General features: G+C 39.9%; 1 protein-coding gene across 4 annotated transcripts in view; it reads right to left on the bottom strand.

Moving 5' to 3' along the window:
- Nucleotides 1-26,626, bottom strand: part of mthfsd (methenyltetrahydrofolate synthetase domain containing) — a 51,894-nt gene that overhangs the window by 8,307 nt on the left and 16,961 nt on the right. The window contains exons 3-6 of one of the 4 annotated variants that reach the window (XM_072279918.1): nt 25,135-25,248; nt 15,583-15,696; nt 10,844-10,934; nt 7,816-7,928 (exon numbers count right to left, since the gene is read on the bottom strand). In XM_072279918.1, coding sequence (XP_072136019.1) covers nt 7,816-7,928; nt 10,844-10,934; nt 15,583-15,696; nt 25,135-25,248 — 432 coding nt within the window. Of the gene's footprint in view, nt 1-7,815; nt 7,929-10,843; nt 10,935-15,582; nt 15,697-24,990; nt 25,105-25,134; nt 25,249-26,626 lie in introns of all 4 variants that reach the window. The other 3 variants (XM_072279917.1, XM_072279919.1, XM_072279920.1) reach the window with 3 other exon arrangements.

Raw genomic sequence — 26,626 nt, 5'->3', positions numbered from 1 at the left:
CCTCACCATGGCCCTATATATTTCCAGAACAAAATTTCTTCTCCTGTAATCAACTCTTCTGATCAGGAAGGCCAATATATCATCTACCTGAATCACACTAGTTTGCTCACTTTTTGTACTATTTATTTTTTATATATTCTTATTATAATTAAAAGCAATTTCTATGTGTTGTATTGTACTGCTACCACAAAACAACAAATTTTACATGTCAGTGACAATAAACCTGATTCCGATTCTGACCTGCAAGCTTAGCTTTGACAACTAATGCACAAGGACACTACCCCTCTCCCATTCAATTGTCATTCAGAAATTAATCTGCCTTGCTGTTTCTGCCAAAAAATTATCCCCCTTATACTTCATCTACCGTGCATTTATTAATTCCATTCAACTCATACTGAGGGTTCACTGCATCCTCTTCACATTTCATGTTTCCATTCAGCTTAGCTATCTGCAAATATTGTTTTCACCTAAATCAAGATGCAAGACAATGAAGGTCATGGGGTCGGTTCATTGCTATTTAGTTATAACCATTAAATTGTCTATTGGTTCATCAATGTTGTTATAGCCAGGGGTGGTAATGGGGACAAGCTCACACCACCTATTAAAATATTCCAATGGCGTGTGCACCAAATAGCCTCTGACAACCAAGTCCAGCTCGTGCTCTTCACATATGGCTGTGCTACTAAGGAAGGCAGAACCACTTCTACTGACAGGAGAAGGGGCAAAGGCAGATTATTGGTGCCTTAAAACTAGTCGCTTCAGGCAAGTGGGCTCGTCAGCTGTGGCTAGCAGTTCACCTAGGAGAAGGAAGCTCTGATCTCAAACCTTCACTGCCTTGCGGCTACACCCACTCATGAGGAGGGTTTCTGGAATAAACTCAGAGGGCAAAATCCGGAGCTGGAGTCCCTAAGGCTGTCCTATGTCGAGTTCAATGCAGACGGGCAACTCCTGCGACACTTCTGGTACCAAACTGTATCAGTCTCTGCAGTTCCTTTGGGTTCATCAGATATGTGGAGGGGAAAGCTTGCTACATGGACAACAGTTTGTTCTCCATATTGTACTGCCCTGGCTTGCGTATCTACAGCTAGGATACAATATCCGTGGTCAACTCTAACCCATGGAAGCAAATCTTTCTTCAAAGCATTCTTTCAGAAAAAGAGAAGATCTGCAAGTAATGTTAAAACTTCCTGAATCTTTTAAATATAGAACTTATTAAAATATTAAAAACATTGTATCTGTAAATTGAAAGTTTTGTTATGCTGAGCAAAAAAAAATATCCATCTTCAAAAATGCATTCAAGCAAAAAAAATCCAAGCACTAGATATTTTGCAGATGCAGGAATAATTCCCCTTCATAGATTCTACCTGACCTCCAGCGTCTTGTGTGTGTTACAAAAAATTTTAAATTATACTTAATGAACTGTTATAGTTCCTCTCCACCCCTTCCAAAAAAAAAAATGAAAATCTCCAGGTCTAACCAGGCGGAGGATGTTCACACATTTCCTGCTTGTAACAACTTTACACTCCCACAGGGGTGGTTAAATAGTGATGATCCACTGACTGCAACCTTAATAATATGCCTACAAGAAAAGTCTACAGATGCTGGAAATCCAAAGCAACGCACACAAAATGCTAGAGGAACTCAGCAGGTCAGGCAGCAACCATAAAAATGAATAAACAGTCAACGTTTCGGGCCGACACCGTTCTTTGGGACTGGAAAGGAAGGTGGAAGACTCCAGAATGAAAAGGAATGGGGATGGGAAGGAGGATAGCTGGAAGGTGATAGGTGAAGACAGGTGAGTAGGAAAGGTAAAGGGCTGGAGGGAAAGGAATTTGATAGGAGAAAGGGAAAAAAGAGAGGACCCAGGGAGACATGATAGGGAGCTGAGAAGAGGTAGCGGTCAGAGTGGGGAACTGAAGAACAGGGAACTGGGAGGGAATTTTTTTTTAAACCAGGAGAAATCAATATTCATGCCATCAGGTTGGAGGCTATCCCAGACAGAATATAAGGTGTTGATCGACATGACAAAACAAGAATGGGAATCAAAACTAAAATGGTTGGCCACCAGGACATTCCGCTTTTGGCAGGTGGAGTACAGGTACTTGACAAAGTGATCCCCCAATTTATGACGGGTCTCAACAATGCATTGGGAGCACTGGACACAATAATACCATGCCCAATGTTTACAATTGCAGATAAATAGATATATTCCCAACCAAAATCTGGCCTAATGTTTTGAATGTACTTTGGTACATGATCAATCTTTTAATCATTTATTGAAATGAATAAACAAGGGATCAAATCTTAAGTAATCATCACACTGTAATTCATAAATTCTAACTGGTGCCAAACATCACCATTAACACAGCCATGTAATTGGTTATAACTGATGAGCAGAATTGTCCAAGAATTATATTAATGTGCAGACACAAACTAAGAAATATTGATCACTAATTTTCAATTGAATGTTTACCCACTTTGAGTAGGCAATCAATACAAGACCACGAAGACAGCAATGATGGATGGATATATACAGAAAATACCATGAAGAACTATTCTTTTACCCCAGAGAATTTGACCGTACAATTTAATTTATGGTAGTGTTTTAAATGATCTGAACTAATTTGGCACTAAAAGCAAATGAATCTGCCATCGGCTTGCAATTGAGGAGAAAGAAGTCAGCAGAAGGGTCAATGTCCTCTTGAAAGTACTTAGTAATGGCCTTTCAGTGTTCTTGTTGCATATTTTTACTGTTAAATAATACTTATTAAACATACTTCAGGAAGACAATCAGTGAATAAGAAGCAATAAACAGACTTGTGCTTCGAGAGTTTCAAGAATCAGTTGCCATAGTTTCACATGTTGACTTTATTGTTATTCAGGGATTGCAGTTCAGAATCTTGGGTGGGAACAATTTGTACAAAGACCATGGAAGGGGCAGCCATTATCTTGTTGCATTTGCACCATACAAGTGTCTGGAAAAAATGCCTTTAGATGGCTAGATATGATTCTACTGCTATTACAACAAAGCTTTGCAGTAGTTATTTAAAATCTCATGATTTAGAGGTTCAAATAGAGGATGATGGGGAGCCACCCATGAATGCTGGGTAATTTCCTCTGACATTCAACACTGCAAGTCAAGAGTATTTGAATGACAAAACTTCAGAAGAATAATCATATTTGGATTACAGTACAGTGAAACAGTTGAAACCCCATTTTAAAGATATGCCTACTGTTCTCATTTGTACATGACAGTTTGGTTTTATTCTTCTATCAGATGAGATGTTAAGCCATTTGACAAAGATCCCAGACTACTATTAATCTGTGAAGCAGTGTCACTTGAAATAACTTTTTTTAAACCAAGTACAACACTTTTTGCACATGACAACAACAACATTTCATTTACAACTCAATCATTTGAGTCATGCATATTTGGAGATCAGAGCTGGAAACTTCATGCACTGCAACGTCAAACCAACTTCAAAATATAAGCCCAATGCACATCCAACTCTTTCCCGGATCCTGGTACAGTAGTGCCATTGGCACAGCCATCATGTCTCTCTCGTTCCACGGTTTTAAAAAAATGCCTTGGAACATTCAACCTTTTATGTACGTTCACAGAATCTTCATATATGATCTCATCTGAAGAGAAACCATTCCTATAACTTGTCTTTCCACGCTTTGCTAATCAGAAAATCAGTTCTGCTTTTTTATATCGGCATCCGTTAGTCTCATGAGATCATGGATTTGCACCTTGGAAGGTTTCCAGGGCGCAAGCCTGGGCAAGGTTGTATGGAAGACCAGCAGTTGCCCATGCTGTAAGTCTCCCCTCTCCACGCCACCGATGTTGCCCAAGGGAAGGACATTAGGACCCATACAGCTTGGTACTGGTGTCGTCGCAGAGCAATGTGTGGTAAAGTGCCTTGCACAAGGGCACACACGCTGCCTCAGCCAAGGCTCGAACTAGCAACCTTCGAATCACGAGATGAACGCCTTAACCACTTGGCCATGTGCCAACAGTTCTGCTTACACATTCATAATCTATAGTATTTCTAAAGAATGCAGTAATTAACATGGCTAAAAATCTGTTGGAGGAACTCAGCAGGTTGAACAGCTTCTATAGGAACAGTCAATGTTTCAGGTCAACAACTGCCTCAGGACTGAGAGTGGAGAGGAGAGATGGCCGAAGTAGGGGAAGTGGGGTGTGTTAAAACAGAAGCTGAAGATGACTGGTGGACTGAGGACAGTGTATGACGATAGGCAGGTGGGGAGTGGGAGTGGAGTTGGGAAGCTTTGGCAGGTGAATGATAGATGGAGGCAGACAAAGAGAGGTGTAGATTTCAGCATCTGCAGTTCAGACTTACAGTGGATTGAAAAGCTTGAGTATATAGACATTAAGAAAAAGGATGCGCTGGAGCTTTTGGAAAGCATCAAGTTGGATAAGTCTCCAGAACCGGATGAAATGTACCCTAGGCTACTATGGGAGGGGAGGGAGGAGATTGCTGAGATTCTGGCAATGATCCTTATATCATCAATGGGGACGGGAGAGGTTCCAGAGGATTGGAGGGTTGCAGATGTTGTTCCCTTATTCAAGAAAGGGAGTAGTGATAGCCCAGGAAATTATAGACTAGTGAGTTTTACTTCAATGGTTGATAAGTTGATGGAAAAGATCCTGAGAGGCAGGATTTATGAACATTTGGAGGCATAATATGATTAGGAATAGTCAGCATGGCTTTGTCAAAGGCAGATCCTGTTTTATGAGCCTGATTGAATTTTTTGAGGATGTGACTAAGCACATTAATGAAGGTAGAGCTGTAGATGTAATGTATATGGATTTCAGCAAGGCACTTCATAAGGTAACCTATGCAAGGCTTATTGAGAAAGTAACGAGGCATGGGCTCCAAGGGGACCTTGCTTTGTGGATCCAGAATTGGCTGACAGAAGGCAAAGGGTGGTTGTAGACGGGTCATATTCAGCATGGAGGTCGGTGAACCAGTGGTGTGCGTCAGGGATCTGTTCTGGGACCCCTACTCTTTGTGATTTTTATAAATGACCTGGATGAGGAAGTGGAAGGATGGGTTAGTAAATTTGCAGATGACACAAAGGTTGGGGCTGTTGTGGATAGTGTGGAGGGTTGTCAGAGGTTACAGCGGGACATTGATAGGATGTAAAACTGGGCTGAGAAGTGACAGATGGAGTTCAACCCAGATAAGTGTGAGGCGGTTCATTTTGGTAGGTAAAATACGATGGCAGAATATAGTATTAATAGTAAGACTCCTGGCAGTGTGGAGGATCAGAGGGATCTTGGGGTCCGAGTCCATAGGATACTCACAGCTGCTGCGCAGGTTGACTCTGTGGTTAACCGTGGGATTGAGTTTAAGGGCCGAGAGGTAATGTTGCAGCTATATAGGACCCTGGTCATACCCCACTTGGAGTACTGTGCTCAGTTCTGGTCACCTACTACAGGAAGGATGTGGAAACTATAGAAAGGGTGCAGAGGAGATTTACAAGGAGGTTTCCTGGATTGGGGAGCATGCCTTATGAGAATAGGTTGAGTGAACTCAGCCTTCTCTCCTTGAAACGGCAGAGGATGAGAGGTGACCTGATAGAGGTGTATAAGGTGATGAGGGGCATAGTCAGAGGCTTTCTCCCCAGGGCTAAAATGAGAAGGCACGGTTTTAAGGTGCTTGGATGTAGGTACAGAGGAGATGTCAAAGGTAAGTTATTTTTTTTAAACGCAGGGTGGTGAGTGTGTGGAATGGGCTGCCGGCGATGATGGTGGAGGCGGATACAATAGGGTCTTTTAAGAGACTCCTGGATAGGTACATGGAGCTTAGAAAAATAGAAGGCTATGGGTAAGCCTAGGAAATTTCTAAAGTAAGTACATGTTCGGCATATTACCGTGGGCCGAAGGGCCTGTATTGTGCTGTAGGTTTTCTATGTTTCTTGTGTCTCCAATTAACATGGCTACTTTAGTGTTGCTTGACTTTTCAATTAATGTAAACATCTAATTAATGGAAAAACATGTGGCTGTCTTTTCGAGTATCCTCCTGAACATTAAGTCCATTAAAGGGCAGCACAGATTTGTAGGGATTAGTGCAATGCTTTAGGCTCCAGGTGTAAGATCAGAGTTCGATCTGTAGCTGTCTGTAAGATGTTTGTATGTGCTCCTCGTGACTGTGTGAGCTTCCTCCTACGTCCCAGCAAGATGTATGGTGATGGTTCGTAAATTGAGAGTGTTATGTTGGCACTAGAAGCATGATGACACTTGCGGGCTGCCCAGCACAATCTTTACTGATTTGATTTGATGCAAACTATGCATTTTGCCGTGGGTTTCAATGTACACGTGACAAGTAAAGCTAATCTTCATTCTGCCCAATCACATAGGACCCTAAAATTTGACAACAGGTATATTTTCTTAAAAGTGTTTGAGGTTGATATTACTGTGAGATGAATAATGCAAGGCCACTCACAGGCTCATTGAGAGACTGTTAAATTAGATCCAATCCTATGCTCTTTTCCGATTCCTACAATTCTATTTCATTTTGCAACATGAAATTGTTTCTCTTTTTCAAGTGATAAAATCTGATGCCACTTGTGGTTTTTGAATATGGATCTTCCTTCCACTGGGACACTTTACCATTTGCTCAATTAAAACTCATTAAATTTTAATGTGTCCACCAATTTACCCTTTGAACTCTGTTCCAATGACAATAACCCTAGTTCCGATCACTTGTCCACATAATCCTTCACCATTTTACTCAGCCATTATCATGAATTCATTCTGCATTTGTAATACAAGCTATATTTGAATATTCCATTCTGAACCTTGTGAACAAATCCTGCTATATTAAAATATAGATTTTGAAATGAAAGACATTACTCACATACACTTTTAAAAAAAAAATGCCAGAAGTACTCTGAGGGCTGACCAACAACTGAAACAGGCAGGTTAATGTTCCGAGTGTAATATTTCAATAGAACAAAATGTCCCGCTGTCCTTTCGCAGTGTTTGCAAATTTTATTTCAAATTTCACCACTTGCGGTTTTCTTTTTCCTCTGCAGTAGCTCATATTTATTTTTCCAAATTGAAAAGAAAATATTCTATTGACGGCCTCAATCACAACACGGTTTTGAGCACTGTTCATTTGCAAAAGATTCACACTGCAGTCCAAATTGGATTGGGTGCCAACTGATGGAATATTTTGGTGTGACACATTGGGGAAAACTAGGCTGCATACATTTAAACTGTACAGAAGTAGGGATGGGCTGGATACTTTTTCAAAAGAGTATTGAGGGTCTGGAAAGCATTGCTGGCTCACGTGGTAGTTTCCAATGCTCTTCATGCCTGTAGGAGGAAGCCGGAGGGGAGTTTGGCTGGCCGATGGATTGCATCATGTCGGAGGTGAATGGATTAACAGTTAATGTGCATTTAGTCAATGTGATCTTCTGGACTGGTTTCAATTTCCTTAGGAGGGTTGTGCAAAAAATTTTCCAGATTTCACCCCCTGCCTTTCCCCTTTATTAGTTTTGGTTTTCTTTTGTGGTTTCAGCTCTTTCCCAGGAGAATACAGTACATGGCTGTAGGTGTGAACTGGAATGACTGAGGCCAGCGCAATGAACCAGCAGTTAGTTTTTTGCTGTTTTCATACAATCACATATGAGACACTTAAACTTAGTTACAGAGTATAGGATTGATATTCATGGCTTGGCTTACTTTTTTGCTCCAGAAGCAAAATGCATTTGGCTATATTATTTTATATGACTAAACAAAGCAATTCACTTCATATTTCCTTAAAGTTAAGTTCAACAAACCTGGCAGTCATGTACGGAGGTAACAACGACTGTATTCTCATCAATGCTTCCCATCGATACCATCATGGAGTACTCCAAGTCGGCAAAGCCCTCTCCTTTTCCAATTCTCCAACCTTGCAAATTGCATATTAAGAGTCAAACAAGTAACAATAGATGAACAATGGTCAGGATGTCAACGTAAAATGGATGCTAAACATGACAAAGTAAGATGTTCATTTCCAAACCCTGGTTTTACGTGCATCAGCTATTGGCTCCATTAATTTGAGTTCAATCAAATCTTATCGTCTGTAGACTAATTCACATCAACTCCAATTCCTGAAGCAGTGCCAAGCATGAAGGCATGCATGGAGACACAAGGGACTGCAGATGCTGGAATCGGGGACAGCACACAAGAAGATGAAGGAACTCAGCAGGTCAAGTAGCATCTATAGAGAAAAATGGAATTGACGTTACGGGATCCGAAACGCTGACTGTCCATTTCCATCCATAGACGGTATCTGATCCACTGAGTTCCTCCCACATCTTCTGTACTGATAAAGACAAGCATGCCATTTGCCTTCTTCACACAGTCCACATGCATTGTCACTTCCAGGGAGCTATATTCTTGAATACCAAAGTCCCTAGACAGCATGGTCCTTGTCCAACAACATCTCTTAGTGTTATTCCACTTACTGAATGTGTCTGATCCCAATTTGAGTTTCAAAGTGCATTTACTGCACACTTGCTGGGATTACATTTCAGCTGTCAATATTCTGACCAACTTTCTATCTGATTTCTAACTTCTGGTTTAAGATGGCATTGGTGAAACACAGCCTTACTGGTAGCAAACAAATCCACTAACTACTCAATTAATCACACTTTTTCTGGACAATGTTCACTGCAACCAATAGCCCGTAACTTCCCTTTCACCAGCTCGATTCATCCCATACCCGACCTTTCCAGTCTGGCCTGGTGCTGAAATCAGTCAAACATCAGCTTTTTCCTCGCTCTCAGGCCTGGGCCACCCACCTTGATTCAGCCTGTACATGCCACATCACACCTTTCCTGCACCTTTTGAGACCTCAGTTCACACAGCAGAAATGCCAGATTGTACAGGCAGTCCAAAAGTTCAGATCTGGAGCAAGCCACTGTTTGGCCATTGCTGGAGCAGAGTTGGAGCCAATTCCAAGCGGCAGATCTAAGATGGAAGATGGAAGAGACAAGCTGGTGGGGCCCAGGCCTGAGAGCAAGGAACAAGCTGATGTTTGACTGATTTCAGCACCAGGCCAGACTGGAAAGGTCAGGTATAGGGTGAATTGAGTTGGCAGAACCCAGGCCTCAGAGACCAATCTTTGGCCGACTTAAGCACCGAGCCAGATTGAAAAGGTCAGGGTGTCAGGATCGTAGGCAAGGGATGGGTCAGTGTACAGCCGGCTGCTCCACAAGGTTTACTAGTTTCTGCGCTGAACTGAGGCTATGGCCTGCAACTTGCGGGCTCCAGGACCGGCTGCAGCAATGACCAGCTTCGTGGCTATGAACTTTAATTCTGAATGTTATTTGCTTACTTTTTATTGTTTGCACAATTTGTTCTTTTTTTTGCACATTGGGTGTTTGACTGTCTTTTTTTTAAATGGGTTCTATTGGGGTTCTTTTTTTGTGGCTGCTTGTAAGGAGACAAATCTATATAATATACAGTACTGTGCAAAAGCCTTACAGTCAAATATATAGCTAGGGTACCTAAGATTCTTGCACAGTACTGTATATTGGTTAAAATAGGAAGGTGGTTGGGAAACAGAAATAAGAGTACATAGCTTAGTATTAGCTCAGTGGTACACTTAGTAATTGGAAAAACTGGAAAAATAGTACTGTGCAAAGTCTTAGGCACCCTGGCTATATATATTTGCCTGAGACTTTTACACAGTACTGTACGTACTTTGATAATAAATGTATTTTTGTGGCGGCTCGCCCACGCAGCACTCGTAGCGTAACAGCGTGACTACATTTTGAACCTTGATCTATATCCAGCTTTAGCCTTAGACATCCTTCCAGAACACCCATCAAATTTTGTGCCTTCTCCACACTTACTAATCAGTCCTCCTACTTGACGCGGAGGCAATCTACTTGACCAATTCTTGGGATTAAATACAAATTGCTTTATGAGGATATATGTGAGTCTAACTGGACCTGTTCTCTGGCATAACCTCAATGTGTACGATTCTGAAGGGGTCTGACAGGAGAGGTGCTGTAAGGATATTTCTATAGTGGAAGGATCTAGAGACGGCGTCTCAGGACAAAAAATCTATCTAACATTTAAATGAGGTGACTCCTGAGCCATTGGAGTTCTCTAATCCCAGAGGGTTGTGGATGATGTGTCACTTAACGTTGGCAGAGGTAGATTTTGGCGAATCACTTATTAGGATCAGGCAAAAAAGTAGAAGAAAGGCCACATCTTACAGAATGAAAGACCAAGCCTGAGTGGCTAGATAAACTACTCCACAACATTTTTAAGTACTTATATTCATTTTCATAGCTGTACAAACCAGCATGAGCACTGTGCAGCCCCAGTTCTGGCTGCTTCCACTTCTCCACCAGAGGTGACCATGCTCCCTCTGCTGCCAAGGAGACCAAGCTATGGAAACTGCACCCCAGATCGCTTCAGGACTCTACTTTTCTCTCCTCCTTCAAGACACTTCATAAAACCAAATTCTTTCACCAAGTTTTTGATCATCCACCCTAATACTTCATATTGTTAAATACTGCTCAGTCAGAACCGTCTGTCTGAAATGTCAGCTCTTTACTCATTTTCAAAGATGCTGCCTGACCTGCTGAGTTCCTCCAGCATTTTGTGTGTGTTGATTTGGATTTCCAGCGTCTGCAAACTTTCTCTTGTTCACTGTTAAATCTTGTCTGGTAATTTCCCAGTGAAGATCTTTAAGGTACTTTGTTTTGTGAATTATGCGCTTTTATACTAAAAGTCCATATTAGTGGTACAGTGCTACTTATCTTGACATTACAAGTGTATATTTCATATTTACATTATAAATGTTACCTTCCTTAGATACAGCCACAGAACCCACCACAACCAGGTCTATGTGAACTTTCGCATCAAGTCTCACAGGTACACTGAAATCCTTCACTCCCTGGAGAGAGTAACAGGAAATATAATATCACACAGCTGAAATAGTCACCAACTAGCCAAATATGAACAGAGAGGTAAAATTTATATGTCTTGATTATTATAAAAATCTACAGCGACCAACTACATTTAAAAATACTTAGAAGAAAAAAACTGCAGAACACAGGAATCTGAAAGGTCAGGCAACATGTCTGTAGAGAGGAAATATCAATGTCTGAAGCTGAAAGCATTGCAGTATATCTGCTGAAAGTGCCTTATTAACTATACAGAACACTATGACACCCTGAGGTTATGGAAATTGCTTTGTATAAATGCATTTTTTTCCATTAAATAAAATTATTTATTGTAATAACTTCAAAAGGCTCTTTTTACAAAATTACTTTTTGTTCCTGTTTTTTATTTTTATATATATATATATATATATATATATGTGTGTGTGTGTGTGTGTGTGTGTGTGTGTGTGTGTGTGTGTGTGTGTGTCAGACAGCATTCCAGCCTGTAACATCTTTTTTCTTTCAGATGAAAACGAGGACTGTGGGTGATCATGGTTTTCCACACAGATGGATCAGTCTTGCCACTGTTGGTGAGGTTGCCAACCATCAATTATAAAGTGGGAAGAAGAATGAGAACACAGAAATTGCTACAAATTGTCAAAAGGCCGGAAAGAAAATGAATAAAAATGATAATAAACAGGTTGCATAACCAGGGGAATATGTTCAAGGATGTTGAGTAAGATGTTAAAAGTTCTAATAGCATTAATTTGTTGGTGGTGTAGCAGTTACTTTAAAACAAAACGAAACCACTGACAGCCTGAGTGAAGGACTCGATACTGTATGACATGCTTCCAAATTACTGAGTTCTAAGTTGAAAAATGTACAATCAATCCTTTATTACGAAACCAGCAACGATGAACAATCTAATATTGTGATATTAGAAATCAGCATAATCAAAACTAGCAGTCAACAAAAAAAAATCAACCCTGGCTACATCCCTATCAACAAACTAATTAGGACAAAGCATGAATACATAACTATACTCATTTGTTTCTATCACACCCCAACCCACATAATAACCCATAATAAACACACACAACACAAAACAGAATACAGACAGACAGAAAATAGATACTGTTCATGGCTCCTACAAGCAGTTCCATTGTCTCTTGGTCAAATTGATCCCTCAATCAACTTAAAAAGAAGTCTTTGTTGATACATTACTGTCAGTGGGATTTGATAGGCACATAATGGGTGTGATTTCTCAGCGTTACAAAAATAGCTTAATCAATAATTATTTTAAAGGGCAATAAAGCATTAATGTTGCCCTGAAATCGTGAATTTATTGTATAAATACAGGTTTTCCATTACATGAAGTAAAATATTTTTTTCTGTTGAGATGATCATTAGGGCTTGAATTTGTATTTTGGTTCAGGGCATTTCCACTCAGTTTTATATAGTATTTAAGATAAAAAAAGGTAATTTTGATTATAAAAATCTTCCATCATGAAACTTATCAATTACCTTTCATTTCAAGTGCAAGTAACTTGAAATTGATAAAAATAGCAAGTTACATATTCAAAGTACATAATTTATTCAAATTTACCGTCACGTATTGAATGACATTCAATGCTGCAGACTACATCCTTCCGAAACCAAAGTGATTGGTTCAAAGGGAAAGTAGCCTACCACGTGCAATTTAAAAGAAAATTCCAGCATTCTTACAACAAAATGGAAAAAAAAGAGTCAATTCTCAATGACTGACTTTATTATTGGCATAAAATTTCACTGGTGAAATAAGAAGGGCTACAGGAAAACAAAATATTTTAAGTGATCTACTGTCTTTTAATTATTTAAAACTGAAAAATTCAATACCTAACAATAATACCAATTTATACCAAACTTTTTGTTACTAATTATTTTCCTTTTGCTGATGTGAAGCGATGGAGAAAGAACTGTCAGCAATTTAGCATTCATAGATGATTCTGCAAAAGATGCTGATTCAATAGCCAGTTGCGGTTCAAATTACATTTATTATCAAAGTATGTATGCAGAATACAACCCTGAGATTTGTTTTCCCATAGACAGCCATAAAACAAAGAAAAAAAATCATGGAACCCTTTCAAAGAAAAACATCAAATCCCCAATGTGCAAAAAAAAACAAACGTATAAACATGTGGAAAACACAGAATATAAAACACCAAACAGAAACATTCTATTTGGTGCACCTGGTAGGTAAATGTGTGCCCTTGTTAAAACACACTGAAAATTGAATGTTTACCTGAAAACAAATAAAGTGGATTTCAACAACCTTTCTGATAATTGCAAATGCCCCTTGTAAACTAGAGAACAGTCAACTCTCCTTCTAACTTTCTCAAATTAATGGTCCTATTCATCAGAGAAACAAAAAAAGGGAAAAAAAAGAACTTAAATATTAACTTCACCTCATCTAGTTTTGAACAAAAAGATTAGTTTCCTATAGCACATGGTGTTAGCCAAAGGAGTTAACCTTTATAATGGAACTCTTGTGATAGAGTCACCAGTATCATTACACCTAGATGTGTGACCACAAAACTGCATCTAATCATCTGCTGTAGATTCTCTGCACGTTTTTTTTTCAAGTCCACTTCTCAGTTAATTCATTAACAGTTCATATCCTGTCACAGTAACAACCTTAAATGGCTGGTGACCTTGTTAATGGAAGTTCTATCATTACCCCTTAACTTCTTCCTCTGTTAAAGTCAACTATGTTTGTGTCTTCTCATTTACTCTCAACCTGATCTTGAATCAATGTAACTACTATTCCAATCTCTGCTCAGTTCCAAGTCACATGAGTTGCCAATCTTTAACTAGCTGTTAATATTTGCAGGCTTTGAATGGCTTGCCCATTTCCAAGCAGTAGCAATCGATGTTTTAGAAATAAACACTAGATGGCGCTCTAGCACTTACAGAGTCTCTTGATGTTAACCAGGAGCAGAAATAGCTCCAGCAAGTCAAAAGGCAACAATTGCATGGGTTACTATCCATGAAAAGTCTCCAGTTCATTTATCATAACTTAGCTAACAGTTATCGTATGAACATATCTAAGAAAAATATGAAAGTTAGAAGCCAGAAAGGATTGCCTCAATTTTTTACGCAGGCTCCTCTGGAACAGTCGGGTCATGTTTACCCAAAGTTCATAACTTTTGATTTCGTAGTTGGGTACATTGAAAAATGGAAACAGTTGTTACTTTAGTCAATTTAGAATCCTGTGAAAGAGCTCCAGGTATGATGTGTTTTCTTGGAAACGGAAAAAGGTCAGTTTTCAAACTTTTCCGTGTGTATATTTGTATGATGGCTAAACTATGGACTAAACCAAGGAACTAGTGCAAGCATCAATTGAACAACTACAACTTAAGTCCAAACCTGATCAATGGTCTCCTTATCTTAATACTTAATAGGCCATTTTCTGCCCTAACATTTGGAAATTTTTGATCAAAAAACTGGTTTTCCAAAACTTACAACACTCGAGACATGCCAACCCACCAATACATCCTCACACCAACACAGATGTGCTTAAGAACGCCTGAGGCAAATGGAGAAATTTGTAGAATTTGTTGCAGGAATGTAGGAAATGGGACGATAAGAAAGTCATGCTATAAGTTGAGCCTGCTAGCACTAAACTAAAAGTGCAACTAATTGGTTTTGATTGCTTGATTCCATTCTCTCACTTAACGTATAAAAAGACATGGATTCCAATTGTGTGATGCAGTAACACAATCCTTGTCCTTTTCATAAACGGTAGAGGATTTGAGCATATAAAATGTTTTATTATGTTATATATAGTCATAGTGAGACTTGTACAACATACAACTTTCATTCCCATACTGTACCTATAAGCAAATACTCGTACACAGGCAATGCAGCCGCGATTCAACAAATTGTTTCATAAGTTATCTGAGGACAGACTGAATAAGCCAGACTTCTGCTCGCTGAAGATGAGAAGAATGAGAGTTACTCTCATTGAAGCAAAATTTTAGAGATCTTCTCAGGCTATGTACAGAAAGGATCTTTCCTCTGGCTGAGGAATCCAGAACAGTCTCAAAATAAAGGGTAGGATACAAATGTGCAAATTGTTAACCCAAAGATTCAAGATTGAAAACGTCCATTCTAAGGAGCTTTGATATGGGTAACAGTTTGTTACTGTCACATGTACCAAGATACAGCTCAAAACTTGACTTCAGATCATTACACCATGCGTTGAAATAGAAGGTAAAACAAACTTTCTGAATAAAGTGTAAAATCTACATTGAAAGAGCAGTGCATGTAAACAATAAAATGTAAGATCATAATAAAGTAGACTGTGAGGTCAAAAGTCTTCTTATCTCAGTTACTGACTGAATTCAAAACTGTGATTTTTGTATAACTGAGGCAACATGGGATATGAGGTTAGGGCGAGAAAATCTTCAAGGAAGAAGATCTTACCATATAGTAGAATAAGCTCTAAGGCAGAGGCTTCCCAACCGTTTTATGCGATGGATCTCAACAATTAACTGAGGGGTCCGTGGACCCCATTATGGGAACCCCCATTCTAGGGGCTGCTTGGCTTACTCTTGCTCCTATTTCTAATCTAGTGTGACTAAAACAAGAAAGAGATTTATTCATTGGCAGAGTACATACCTGAGCAGTAGAACACACTCTTAATGTTTCCTTTGAGGCCCCAGGAGGTGGAACAATTTTATTGAACAGTCCTGTTCTCAACCGAGGTGTTGGGACCAACAATGTTTTTCTAGTCTAGAGAAGTAAAAAGGAACCTGTTTATATCCTGATACAAATCCCTTGATGAGTGCCAATATCTACTTATGACATTGCTACAAATTTAATGTTAACATTAAAAATCCATGGAATCTTCAACATTTCTACTAATTCCATTGTTCAAAACGTCTCTCCTTGCAGCTCTCCACCAATAAAACACTTCATGTATGATAATGACAACCTTTTTTCTTTTTTTGTAATTCACTTTTTAAAACTTACATTTTCCATTCTCCTGCAAGCACGCACTTTGTGCTTGTTTGTAACTCCAATACCTACAGTATCTTCTTTGTCAATTCAACAAAAAAAAAGTTAATTATTTTAAGTTTCGACTACATGAGTGTTAGAAGACTACATAACTTATTTGAGAGCTGTGCCAAACTGGCCCTTGTTCTCACGGACAACTAATTGATTATCTGAAGAAATAGCAATGCCGCGATTGCTGTTATACCTTTGCCATATATTTTAATTTGGCTATGGACAAAGTTAATTCTCTTTTATTTAAAATGGTAAATGGTAACAATTGTTTAAAGGAATAAAGGCAACGAACAGACATGTGGAAATTGAATCGTACAAGAAGTAGTGCAGACAGCCCAGTCCATCGGGGTAAAGCCCTCCCACTACTGAGCACATCCACATGGAGAGTTGTCACAGGAAAGCAGCATCCATCAACAAGGACCCCCCCCCCCCCCGCACAGTTACACAGGCCATGCTCTCTCCTCACTGCGGCCATCAGGAAGGAGGTTCAGGACCCACAACTCCCACACCACCAGGTTCAGGAATAGTTATTATCCCTCAACCATCAGGCTCTTGGATAATGTTACTCAACTTCACTCACCCCAAGTCTGAACTGTTCCCACAACCTATGGGCTCACTTTCAAAGTCTCTTCATCTCATGTTCTCGATAGTTATTGCTCATTTATTGTTATTTTTTTTTGTTTATTTGTATTTACTGTGAATGCCTGCAAGAAAATTAATCTCAAGATTGGATATGGTGACATTGATAATAAACTTCCTTTGAACTACGTAGGAAGAATACAGTTGTGATAATTGATCAAAGTGCAAGGACAAGTGCAAAGTAACATATTTTGGAAAGTTAAACCAGGCCAGGATATATACAGTGGATGGCAGGGCCCTGGAGAATGTTACTGAACAGTGAGATCTTAGGGTACAGGTTTACAGTCATTTAAAAGTGGTGCCATATGTACACAGAGTGATAAAGAAGGCCTTCATGGGCCAAGGTATTGTGTATAAGGCAGGGCATCGTGTTTCTGTTGTGCAAATTATTGGTTAAGCTGTAGCTGGAATATCAATGTGCAGTTCTGGCCACTTTGCTCTACAAAGGATGTGATTAAACTGGAGAGGGAACGGAAAAGATTCCCAGGAATGTTGCCTGGACAAGAGTTATGAGGTGAGGCTGGAAAGTTTGGGACAATTTTCTCTGAGGCAAAGGAGGCTGAGGTTGTGGATTATAAGGGTAGCGTGACACTGTTACTGCTGAAGGCATCCCAGGGTTCAGAGTTCAAATCTGACACTGTCCTGTAAGGAGTCTCTGTATGTCCAGGGTGGGTTTTCCATGGGTGCTCTGGTTTCCTCCCACTGTCCAAAGATGTACCAGGTAGGTTAATCAGGGATTAAGTTCTTTAGGATTATTTAGGGTTGAGGGATTGCTGATACGCATGGCTCAAGGGGCTGGAAAGGTCGACTCCCCGCTGTATCGCTAAATAAATATAGAGACATAGGTAAGAGTGAATAGTCACAGTCTTTTTTCCGAGGGTCGGGGAGTTCAAAACTAGAGAGCATAGTCTTGAGGTGAGAGGGAAAGATTTAAAGAGAATTGGGCAGCAACATTTTCAACATAGTGGTCCATGTATACCATGAGCAGCCAGAGAGGGTGGTAGAGGTGGGTGCAATGCAATGTTTAAAAGATATATAGACAGGTACATACATAGAAAATGTTTAGACCATAAGACTATAAGATATAGGATCAGAAGTAGCCCATTTGGCCCATCGAGTCTGCTCCTCCATTTCATCATGGCTGATCCATTTTCCCTCAATGTCCTGCCTTCTCCCCATATCCTTTCACGTCCTGACTAATCAAGAATCTATCAACCTCTGCCTTAAAAATACTCAAATGCTTTGCCCTCCACAGCTGCCCGTGGCAACAAATCCCACATACTTACCATTCTCTAGCTGAAGAAATATCTCCCCTCTACTCGGAGGCTGCGTCCTCTGGTCTTAGAAGCCACCAACATAAGAAACATCCTCTCCCCATCCACTCTGTCGAGGCTTTTCAACATGTTTAGAGGGGAATGGCGGCAATACAGGCATATGGGACCAGCAGAGTCAGGCATCATGGCAGGCATGGCCAAGTTTGATCTTTTGACCTTGAGCATGCTTCCAGTGGAAAGGTGGTCAAAAAGTGACTAAGTGGTTCCCAAAGAAAACTCGGGATACATGTTTGGGAAAGGCCCTTGATCACGTCCATCCCTTTACCCAACAGAATATTATTCCTGAAGGAGATGAGCAATCAAAAGTATACTTCAGGTGTACAATCAAAAGTACAGTACACCTGAATTGATGTACAACCTTAACAAGGGTGTCAATGGTTAGGGGAGAAGGCAGGAGAATGAGGTTGAAGGGGATAATAAATCAGCCAAGGTGGAATGGCAGAGTAGACTCGATGGGCAATTAGCCTAATTCTGCTCTCAAGTCTTATAGTCCTTTGGTCTTGTATTTCAGGTCTGTGAGTCTTGTTTGCATGTTGCTGGTTGGCTCTGTCAAGAATATTTCTGGATATACTGTACTGGTGTTGCAGGTGTAATGGTGTGGGAATGAGCATAACTAGAAGAGAATAGGTGTGTAGACATATATCTGAAAATGCAGTTATATATGTTGGTGGAGCAGCTGTGTTGTTATGTGTACTGGGTCTTTTCTGTGCTGGTGAGCATGTTAGTGGGTTTAAGGTATTGTTAGGTGCAGTAGGGAGTATTCATATTTTAACAGAAAGGTCGGCGATGGTTACCAATCTAGATAGAAATAATAAATTTTTTAAAAACATGAACGAAATAGACTGTCAGATTAAGTTATAATAACTCATTCCACAAACTGCACTGCAGATGAAATGAGAAAGATCACTGGCAAACAATGAACTTGAAACAATTTACAAGTCAACATGCATTAAACTCAGGCCATGCGCATAGCTACTCTGGAAGCAAGGAAATTTCTGGAAGGTTCTGAAAGATGAGTTCAAATCTGGTGATGATTGGTGATGTCACACATGATTGTTTGGGATAATCCCTTAATGCCCTCAAAAGCTGCAGGTAACTTAAACCACCAGCACTGTGTTAACATGAGACCGTGTTAACATGTTAATCTTTTCCATTGAAATAACGCTGCAGATGCACTTGTACCTCAATGTGAAAGGTTATTAAAATATTGATAGTATCTTACACATACTTTAAAATATTTACACATGGATTCTGCATATATTGTTTTCACAGGGGGATGTTTGATTTCACCATGCCCAACCAATGCATTGTAATGCTCTGTGGAATTTGGGACTTAAAGGATAAAATTGCTAAGTTCACTTTTACCTTGGGTCTGTAATGCAGGAAATCAACTAGGGGAGAGAAGGGAGTCAAATCTAGCTTTGCAGTATACCATACCGGAATGTAATTGTTGAAACAGAAATGCAAAAAAAAATGTCAATTTATAGGTGGCACAAATACCATCTATAAATTCGGTTCTATAAATAACAGACCGTGTCCATCATTATGGGCACCCATGCCCAAAACATGCCCTCTTCTCTCTGCTACCATCAGAAAGGAAATACAGGAGCCTGAAGACACACGCTTAATGCTTTAGGAACAGCTTCCTCCGCTCCACCATCAAATCTCTGAATGGACAATGAACCCATGAGTATACCACCACTTTCGCTCTCTTTTTGCACCACATTTAATTTTTATACGCGTATCTTATAATTTATAGTATATGTTATGTAAACTCAGCCAGTTCCATCATGGGCACGAATCTCCCCAGCATCCAGGACATCGTCAAAAGGCGATGCCTCAAAAAGTCAGCCTCCATCATTAAGAACCCTCATTATTAAGGACCCTCATCATCCAGGACGTGCCCTCTTCTCATTGCTACCATCAAGGAGGAGATACAGGCACAGACTTAACATTTCAGAAACAGCTTCTGCCCCTCCACATTCAGATCTCTGAATGGACAATGAACCCTTGAACACGTCCTCAGTATTTTCCCCTTCTCTTTTTGCACTACTTTTTAAATTTATTTTTATACAGTACACAGTACTTATTGTAACTTAATAGTTTTTAGTGTTATGTGTTGCAAAGTACTACTGCCGCAAAACTACAAACTTCATGACATATGCCAGTGACGTTAAACCTGATTCTGATTCTAACATTTTTGATAACATACAGGCAAATATATTAAGTGCCTTGGTAATTAATAACAAGAGCTGATGTCATCAATAAGTGGCTTATTTTACATAATGCTAAACTGACATAAATTTGGCATGCTACTTGGGTTTTTGAAATACATTTATGATGTCAGATGGGGATAGATCAAAGGAGATAGTCTATTCTTTCAGGTCCTTGTTCCATTTGATAGGGTACCCATATACTGCAGCTGATTAGTATCAATGCCAGAACAATCTCCATCAAATTGTCCAGTGTGCAGAGGCACTCCCTCCGATGTGCTTCATCACCTCTTCTGTACTTAATCAACAAAGTAAAGGTGAAGCATTTCTCACAGTGATATACAGCAATCTGTGTTTAATATCAGAAAAAGTCACAGCTAAGGGAAAGAGGATGGGCAGAAAAGTAAGGGGAATGGGACAAGCGCATTATTCTACACAGAGCTAACTCAATGAATGACAGGACCATCTTCATTGACTTAGCAATTCTATGCTGCCCGAATTTTCATATGGTGTTACATATCATCAACTCTGCCACGGCTGCAACAGGATGAGGGTTGGGCAAGGGGCTAGCAGCCTCATCCTATGAAAGCCCAGTGCTACAGAAACGCCAATAGAAGCCCCAAAGACCTCATCTCTGGGAGGGAAAGGATCTTTGAAGATGGCCTACACCTCATAGATGGCCTACACCTGGGAACAACTTGAAAAACTGGCCCAGGGGACAGAGGACTCTGGCGAGCTGCTGTTGATAGCCTAGGTTCCTGCAGGATGACGGGCTTAAGAAAAGAGTTACATATTTACGCAAGTGAGGTGGTTACTGTCACTTCTTCATTCTACAGTCAAGTGTATGTTCAGGGCTCCTTGAGCAACTATGAAAATTAGAACCAAGATCGGCACGGCGAGAACCAAACTACTGGATGTTGTTTAGAATCAGAGTTCCCTTAAGAAGAAACAAATGGAGCAGCAGGGGTAGTTCACCAGGATTTGTAACCATCTTGCTAGAAACACAAACATTTAAAACCATTAAGACATGGGAGCAGACACTTGATTCATCGAAACTTCTATACCATTCTCCACTATTCCATCAGTTCTGATTTGTTACCCCTCTCAGCCCTGCGCTCCTGCCTTCTCCCCGTAACCTTTGATGCCATTTCTAAATTAACGAGAAGCAAACGAACTGAAGGGGTGCTGGGAATCTGAACTGAAAACAGGGAATGCTCGGAACACAAGGCAGGTCAAGTTGCATTTGTAGAAAAAGAAGTGAGTTGATGTTTTGGGTTGATGACTTTTCATCAGAGCCAGGAGAAAGAGAATACAAACTAATATTGAGTTACAGAGAAGGTTCAGTGGAAGGATGGAAACGTCAAATAGGATAGGACAGGCTGTGAAAGGGGGAGATCATAGTTGCTGTGGAGATGCCTTATACAGATTTTCAGTAAAATGGATATGTGGGGCAATAATGTGGACAAGGAGAGTATTGTGTTACAACAAGCAGGTCTACTTGAGGTGTCCAACAGGTCAGGCTGTGATAATGGAGAGTGTAAACCTGACCCATACACACAGGTGGACGAGTTTAAGCAGAAATGGCCAGTTCTGGTACAGGGAAAGAAGGAAATTTACCTGCGGTCAAAGAATTTGATATCGAGTCTGCGAGGTCGCAACATGCACAGATGGAACCTGAGTTCCTCGAGCCTGTGCTGAGCCTCAGTTATATAAGACCATAAGACATAGGAGCAGAATTAGGCTATTTGGCCCAGTGAGTCTGCTCTGCCATTTCATCATTAGATTTCATCATCTAATTTTCCTCTCAGCCCTAATCTCCCCGTATCCCTTCATGCCCTGACCAAGATTCTATCAACCTTTGCTTTAAGTATTCATAAAGACTTGGCCTGTGGCAAAGTATTGCACCGTTCACCACTCTCTGGCTAAAGAAATTTCTCCTCATCTCAGTTCTAAAAGGACACCCGTTTATTCTGAGGCTGTGTCCCGTGGTCTTAGACTCTCTCACCATAGGAAGCATCCTCTCCACATCCACTCTATCAAGGCCTTTCCCCATTCGACAGGTTCCAATCAGCTCACTCTCATTCCTCTGAATTCCAGTGAATACAGGCCCAGAACTATCAAACAATCTTCACATGACAAACCATCCAATCCTAGAATCACTTTCGTGAACCTCCTTTGAACCCTCTCCAGTTTCAGCACATCCTTTTTTCGCTAAGGGGGCCAAAACTGCTCACAATACTCCAAGTGAGGCCTCACCAGTGCTTTATAAAGTCTCAATATGACATCTTTCCTTTTATGTTCTAGTCCTCTTGAAATGAATGCTAACATTGCCTTCCTCACCACAGACTCAACCTACAAATTAACTTTTAGGGAATCTTGCACAAGGACTCCGAAATTGCTTTGTGCCTCAGATTTTTGTATTTTCTCTCCATTTAAAAAATAGTGAACCCTTTCATTTCTTCTACCAAAGTGCATAACCATACACTTCCCAACACTGTATTCTATCTGCCATTTCTTTGCCCATTCTTCTAATCTAAGTCTTTCTGTAGCATCTCTACATCATGAAAACTACCTGCACCTCCATTTATCTTCATATTGTCTACAAACTTTGCAACAAAGCCATCAATTCCATCAACCAAATTATTGACATACAAGGTAAAAAGAATTAGTCCCAACATAAACCCCTGTGGAACACCACTAGTCAACAACAGCCAATCAGAAAAGGCTCCCTTTATTCCCATTCTTTGCCTCCTGCCAATCAGCCACTGCTTTATCCATGCTAGAATCTTTCCTGTAATACCAAGGGCTTTTAGCTTGTTAAGCAGCCTCATGGGGACACCTCGTCAAAGGCCTTCCAAAAATCAGAGTACACAACATCAACCGATTCTCCTTTGTCAATCCTGCTTGTTATTTCTTCAAGGAATTCCAATAGATTTGTCAGGCAAGATTTTCCCTTGTAGAAATTATGCTGGCTAAGGCCTATTTTATCATGAGCCTCCAAGTACCCTGAGACCTCATCCTTAATAATTGACTCCAACATCTTCCAAATAACTGAGGTTACACTAACTGGCCTATAGTTTCCTTTCTTCTGTCTCTCTCACTTTTTGAAGGGTGGAGTGATATTTGCAATTTTTCAGCCTCCCGGAACCATTCCAGAATCTCGTGATTCTTGAAAGATCATTACTGAATAGTCAGCAGTCACAGACAGATTAACAAAGATTGGGAGTAGGAAGGAGAATTACATTGACAGGTGACAGTTGGCACAATAAATTGCAAATGTGAATTGCTAACGTTGCTTTATCAGTCAGTGTGAGTTATTCCCATCAGATTTAATTAAGCATATTCCATATCTCATCTGTATAAACAAGTTAGTTTTAACATTAGTCATGTTCAAATTACAGTGTAATGCTCCTTATATCCTGACTAACCTTCCAATATAATACCAGTGGTACTCCTTTCTCTAAGCATTTCCCCAAGATCAATTCATGGCATGTACTTTATAGGTTTCTGGTCCCCATATAATTTGAACGAAATTATTTGATGGTAATTATGTTAGTGAACTGCGAGGTGATTCCCTGCACAGTGCCTATGCATAAACACATGCATTACCATGGCATTAGGATAGCCTTATCCCCCATGACAAAGAAAAACTCTCTGCAAGCAATTTGGGAGAATGAGCCAAGGCTGTAAACAACTAGTTATGGGGTCTCTGTAAGTTCATACTGAAATACTTCCCCTGTCAGAGCTAATTTTTATTATGAGGTCAAATCATCACATATCAAGTTCTTCAGTAGTCAGACTGTTGATAGGAATAAACCAGTGTATATAACCACCCAAGTTGTTCCAATGGTGTGCTCTGATGAATTATTTTCACTTGTGGAAGTGCACACTAGCTGATTGTTACCAGTTATTCTCAATTATGTGTCTGAGATATCTTGCAGGAGAAAGGCAACACCTGACAGTGTATAAAAAGCAGGCTGCAAAATGAACACATTTTTCTTTCACTGTTGTAACAGCAAAATGAAACTTGATGGCATGGCATTTCATAAAACACTTTACAGTACATTACTTCATAACTCAGCTTTAGAGATAGGGTGCAATTATTATGCAAGGAAACAAGATAATCATCGGACGACCAAGCAGATATTTTTCCATTCCAACTGGGGCCACAATTGCTTGATGCCCAACAAACAGCAATAATCTCCAGCCTTAAACTACTCTTTACTGATCACCAGAATAAAATATATTCAACTAGTGATCCTCCAAACTGTCTTCCTATGTTATATTTTAAACAAACTGGGGCCTTTAGAGCAGAAGGTTGTTCAGATTTCTAAAGATGTAGCACAGGATTTATTAGAAGTTGAAATTAGCAGTTTTTCTTTTAAAAAGAGACTATATTGCACAAAAAAAATCTACGCAGCAGTGGAAAAATTATTATAAATTTTCACGCTCATGTTAAAAAAATCCTGCATTATGGATCAGAATTAGGTTTAATATCACTGGCATACGCCATGAAATTTGTAAACTTTGCAGCAGTAGTACATTGCAATACCAGATAATATAGGGAAAACAACTGTGAATTACAGTAATCATATATATTATGAATTTCTAATGTCATTGTGGTTGAAGGACTGCCAGGCATCCCATGATTTAAATTTTTTTTTAAGGTGTAATGTTAACTTGTAACAATAGGCAAGAGACATTGGGACATCCACAAGTGTGTGTCCATTTTGGGAATTTTTATAATAAATCTGTTTCCTAACCCAAAAAACATCTTGTCAATAAAAAAAACACGAGCTAATACTGCTGTGTTGAAGTGCATGAATTATTACCTGGAGAGCAGCTAAACGGACTCCTTCAAGTGGTTTATCAGGATCCACCTTCACCTCTCTTGCCTTGATGAAACAATCTAGGTTTTTGATTTTATTACAGGCATCGTATGCACCCTGCAGTGACAATAAGACACGAAGACTTACTTCTAGCACGAGCAAACGGACATTTTCCTGTGGCTTGTCGGGATTTACTTTGACAATCCGTGTGCTTTTGAACTCTTGGAGACTTGGCAACTTTTCTGCAGCCTGAGCAGCCCCCTGTTTCCAGAACATGTGACGAATTGCAGTTAACAACAACCAGAAATGCGGATGCTTTATTATATCCCCCACATCTTCAACTCTTTGTGCTCCCTTACAGTACATTAACCTTTTTACCCACATAAATCTCCTAACCCATTACATCCTGAAAAAATCTGGATTACACAAGGGATTATGTTTCACTGTGGTATTTTGAACACTAAGGTTGAAGCAATAAAATTGGAGTACACAGGCACTTAACTTTTCTGTTTGCAGCAAGCAATATTAATTACTTGGAAAAAGTACATTCAAAAAGTGCATCATCTAGAAAGGAATATTGCTAAAATAAAAATACATTCTGAAAGAAAAAGTGATCAAATATACCAGATGTTATAGTGGATTATTTCATGAACGGCTGATTTCTGGGACTAAAAGTCCAGTCTAGATGTACAGATGGGTGGCGGGGTGGAGATACATCTCTACCAAAGGAGGTGAGGCGCTCCTCCCCTCTGCTAGCCTGCAGGTCACCTTAAGCAAGGTGTAGCTCCTGCTTAGCCCCCAACCAAATCAGGGTCACATGAAGCCATGGGAGTGGGTGGTGGGTGGTCATATGAGCAGCTCATGTATATCACAAGTCCTGGCAATACGACCACTGACTCCAGGGAGACAATCTCCGAAGAGTATTGATAATGGCTGGTGTCAGCCGTCTTGTAAAGACACAGTCCAGAAGAAGGCAATGGCAAACCACTTCTGTAGAAAATTTTGCGAACAACAATCATGGTCACAGAAAGACCCTGATCACCCACGTCATATGACACGGCACAGCATGAACGAGATGCACAGATCAAGACTTCTCTAATCATGAGTTGATGCAATATTCATTTGTACATAACACAAAAATAGCCTTTTCATTTAGCCCTGATTGGTCAGTTAACGTGAAAGACCACAGAATAATTGGTCTATATCATGTTAATTATAATGGTATTGCCGTAGGCGTGCTAGTTTTGAACCAGAATGTTAGGAAAAGTAGAACTAGTTTTTAAGACCTACCTATATTATAACAAGGGCCTTGAAGTGCATTCTTGCAATACATTATCTAGAGAGTTAGATTAAGAAATTTACTTGGGAGTTGTCACAGAATACCAAATGAATTCTGCTCCTCTGTTTATGCAAATAAAATTTCAGACAATCACAATGGCATTGAATGGTAACATTTGGACATTACTCACTTAAAGTTCATTTGTACATGCCTCAACAAGACACAGAAGCCATTATTCTAGCAGTACTTAATTATGAGCTGGTTTTCCTGGAGTTTGACGCCTGTCACCTCTGACTGGCATGTTCCTGTTAAGATTTTAGAACAGTGCTCGCACCTAATCCAACCAGCACTCGGTTTTGT

Source organism: Mobula birostris, chromosome 15 (assembly GCF_030028105.1).
Source record: "Mobula birostris isolate sMobBir1 chromosome 15, sMobBir1.hap1, whole genome shotgun sequence".
In the NCBI taxonomy this organism is placed as follows: domain Eukaryota; kingdom Metazoa; phylum Chordata; class Chondrichthyes; order Myliobatiformes; family Myliobatidae; genus Mobula; species Mobula birostris.
The sequence above is the reverse complement of the archived record's forward strand: the minus strand, read 5'-3'. Positions and strand labels throughout refer to the sequence as shown.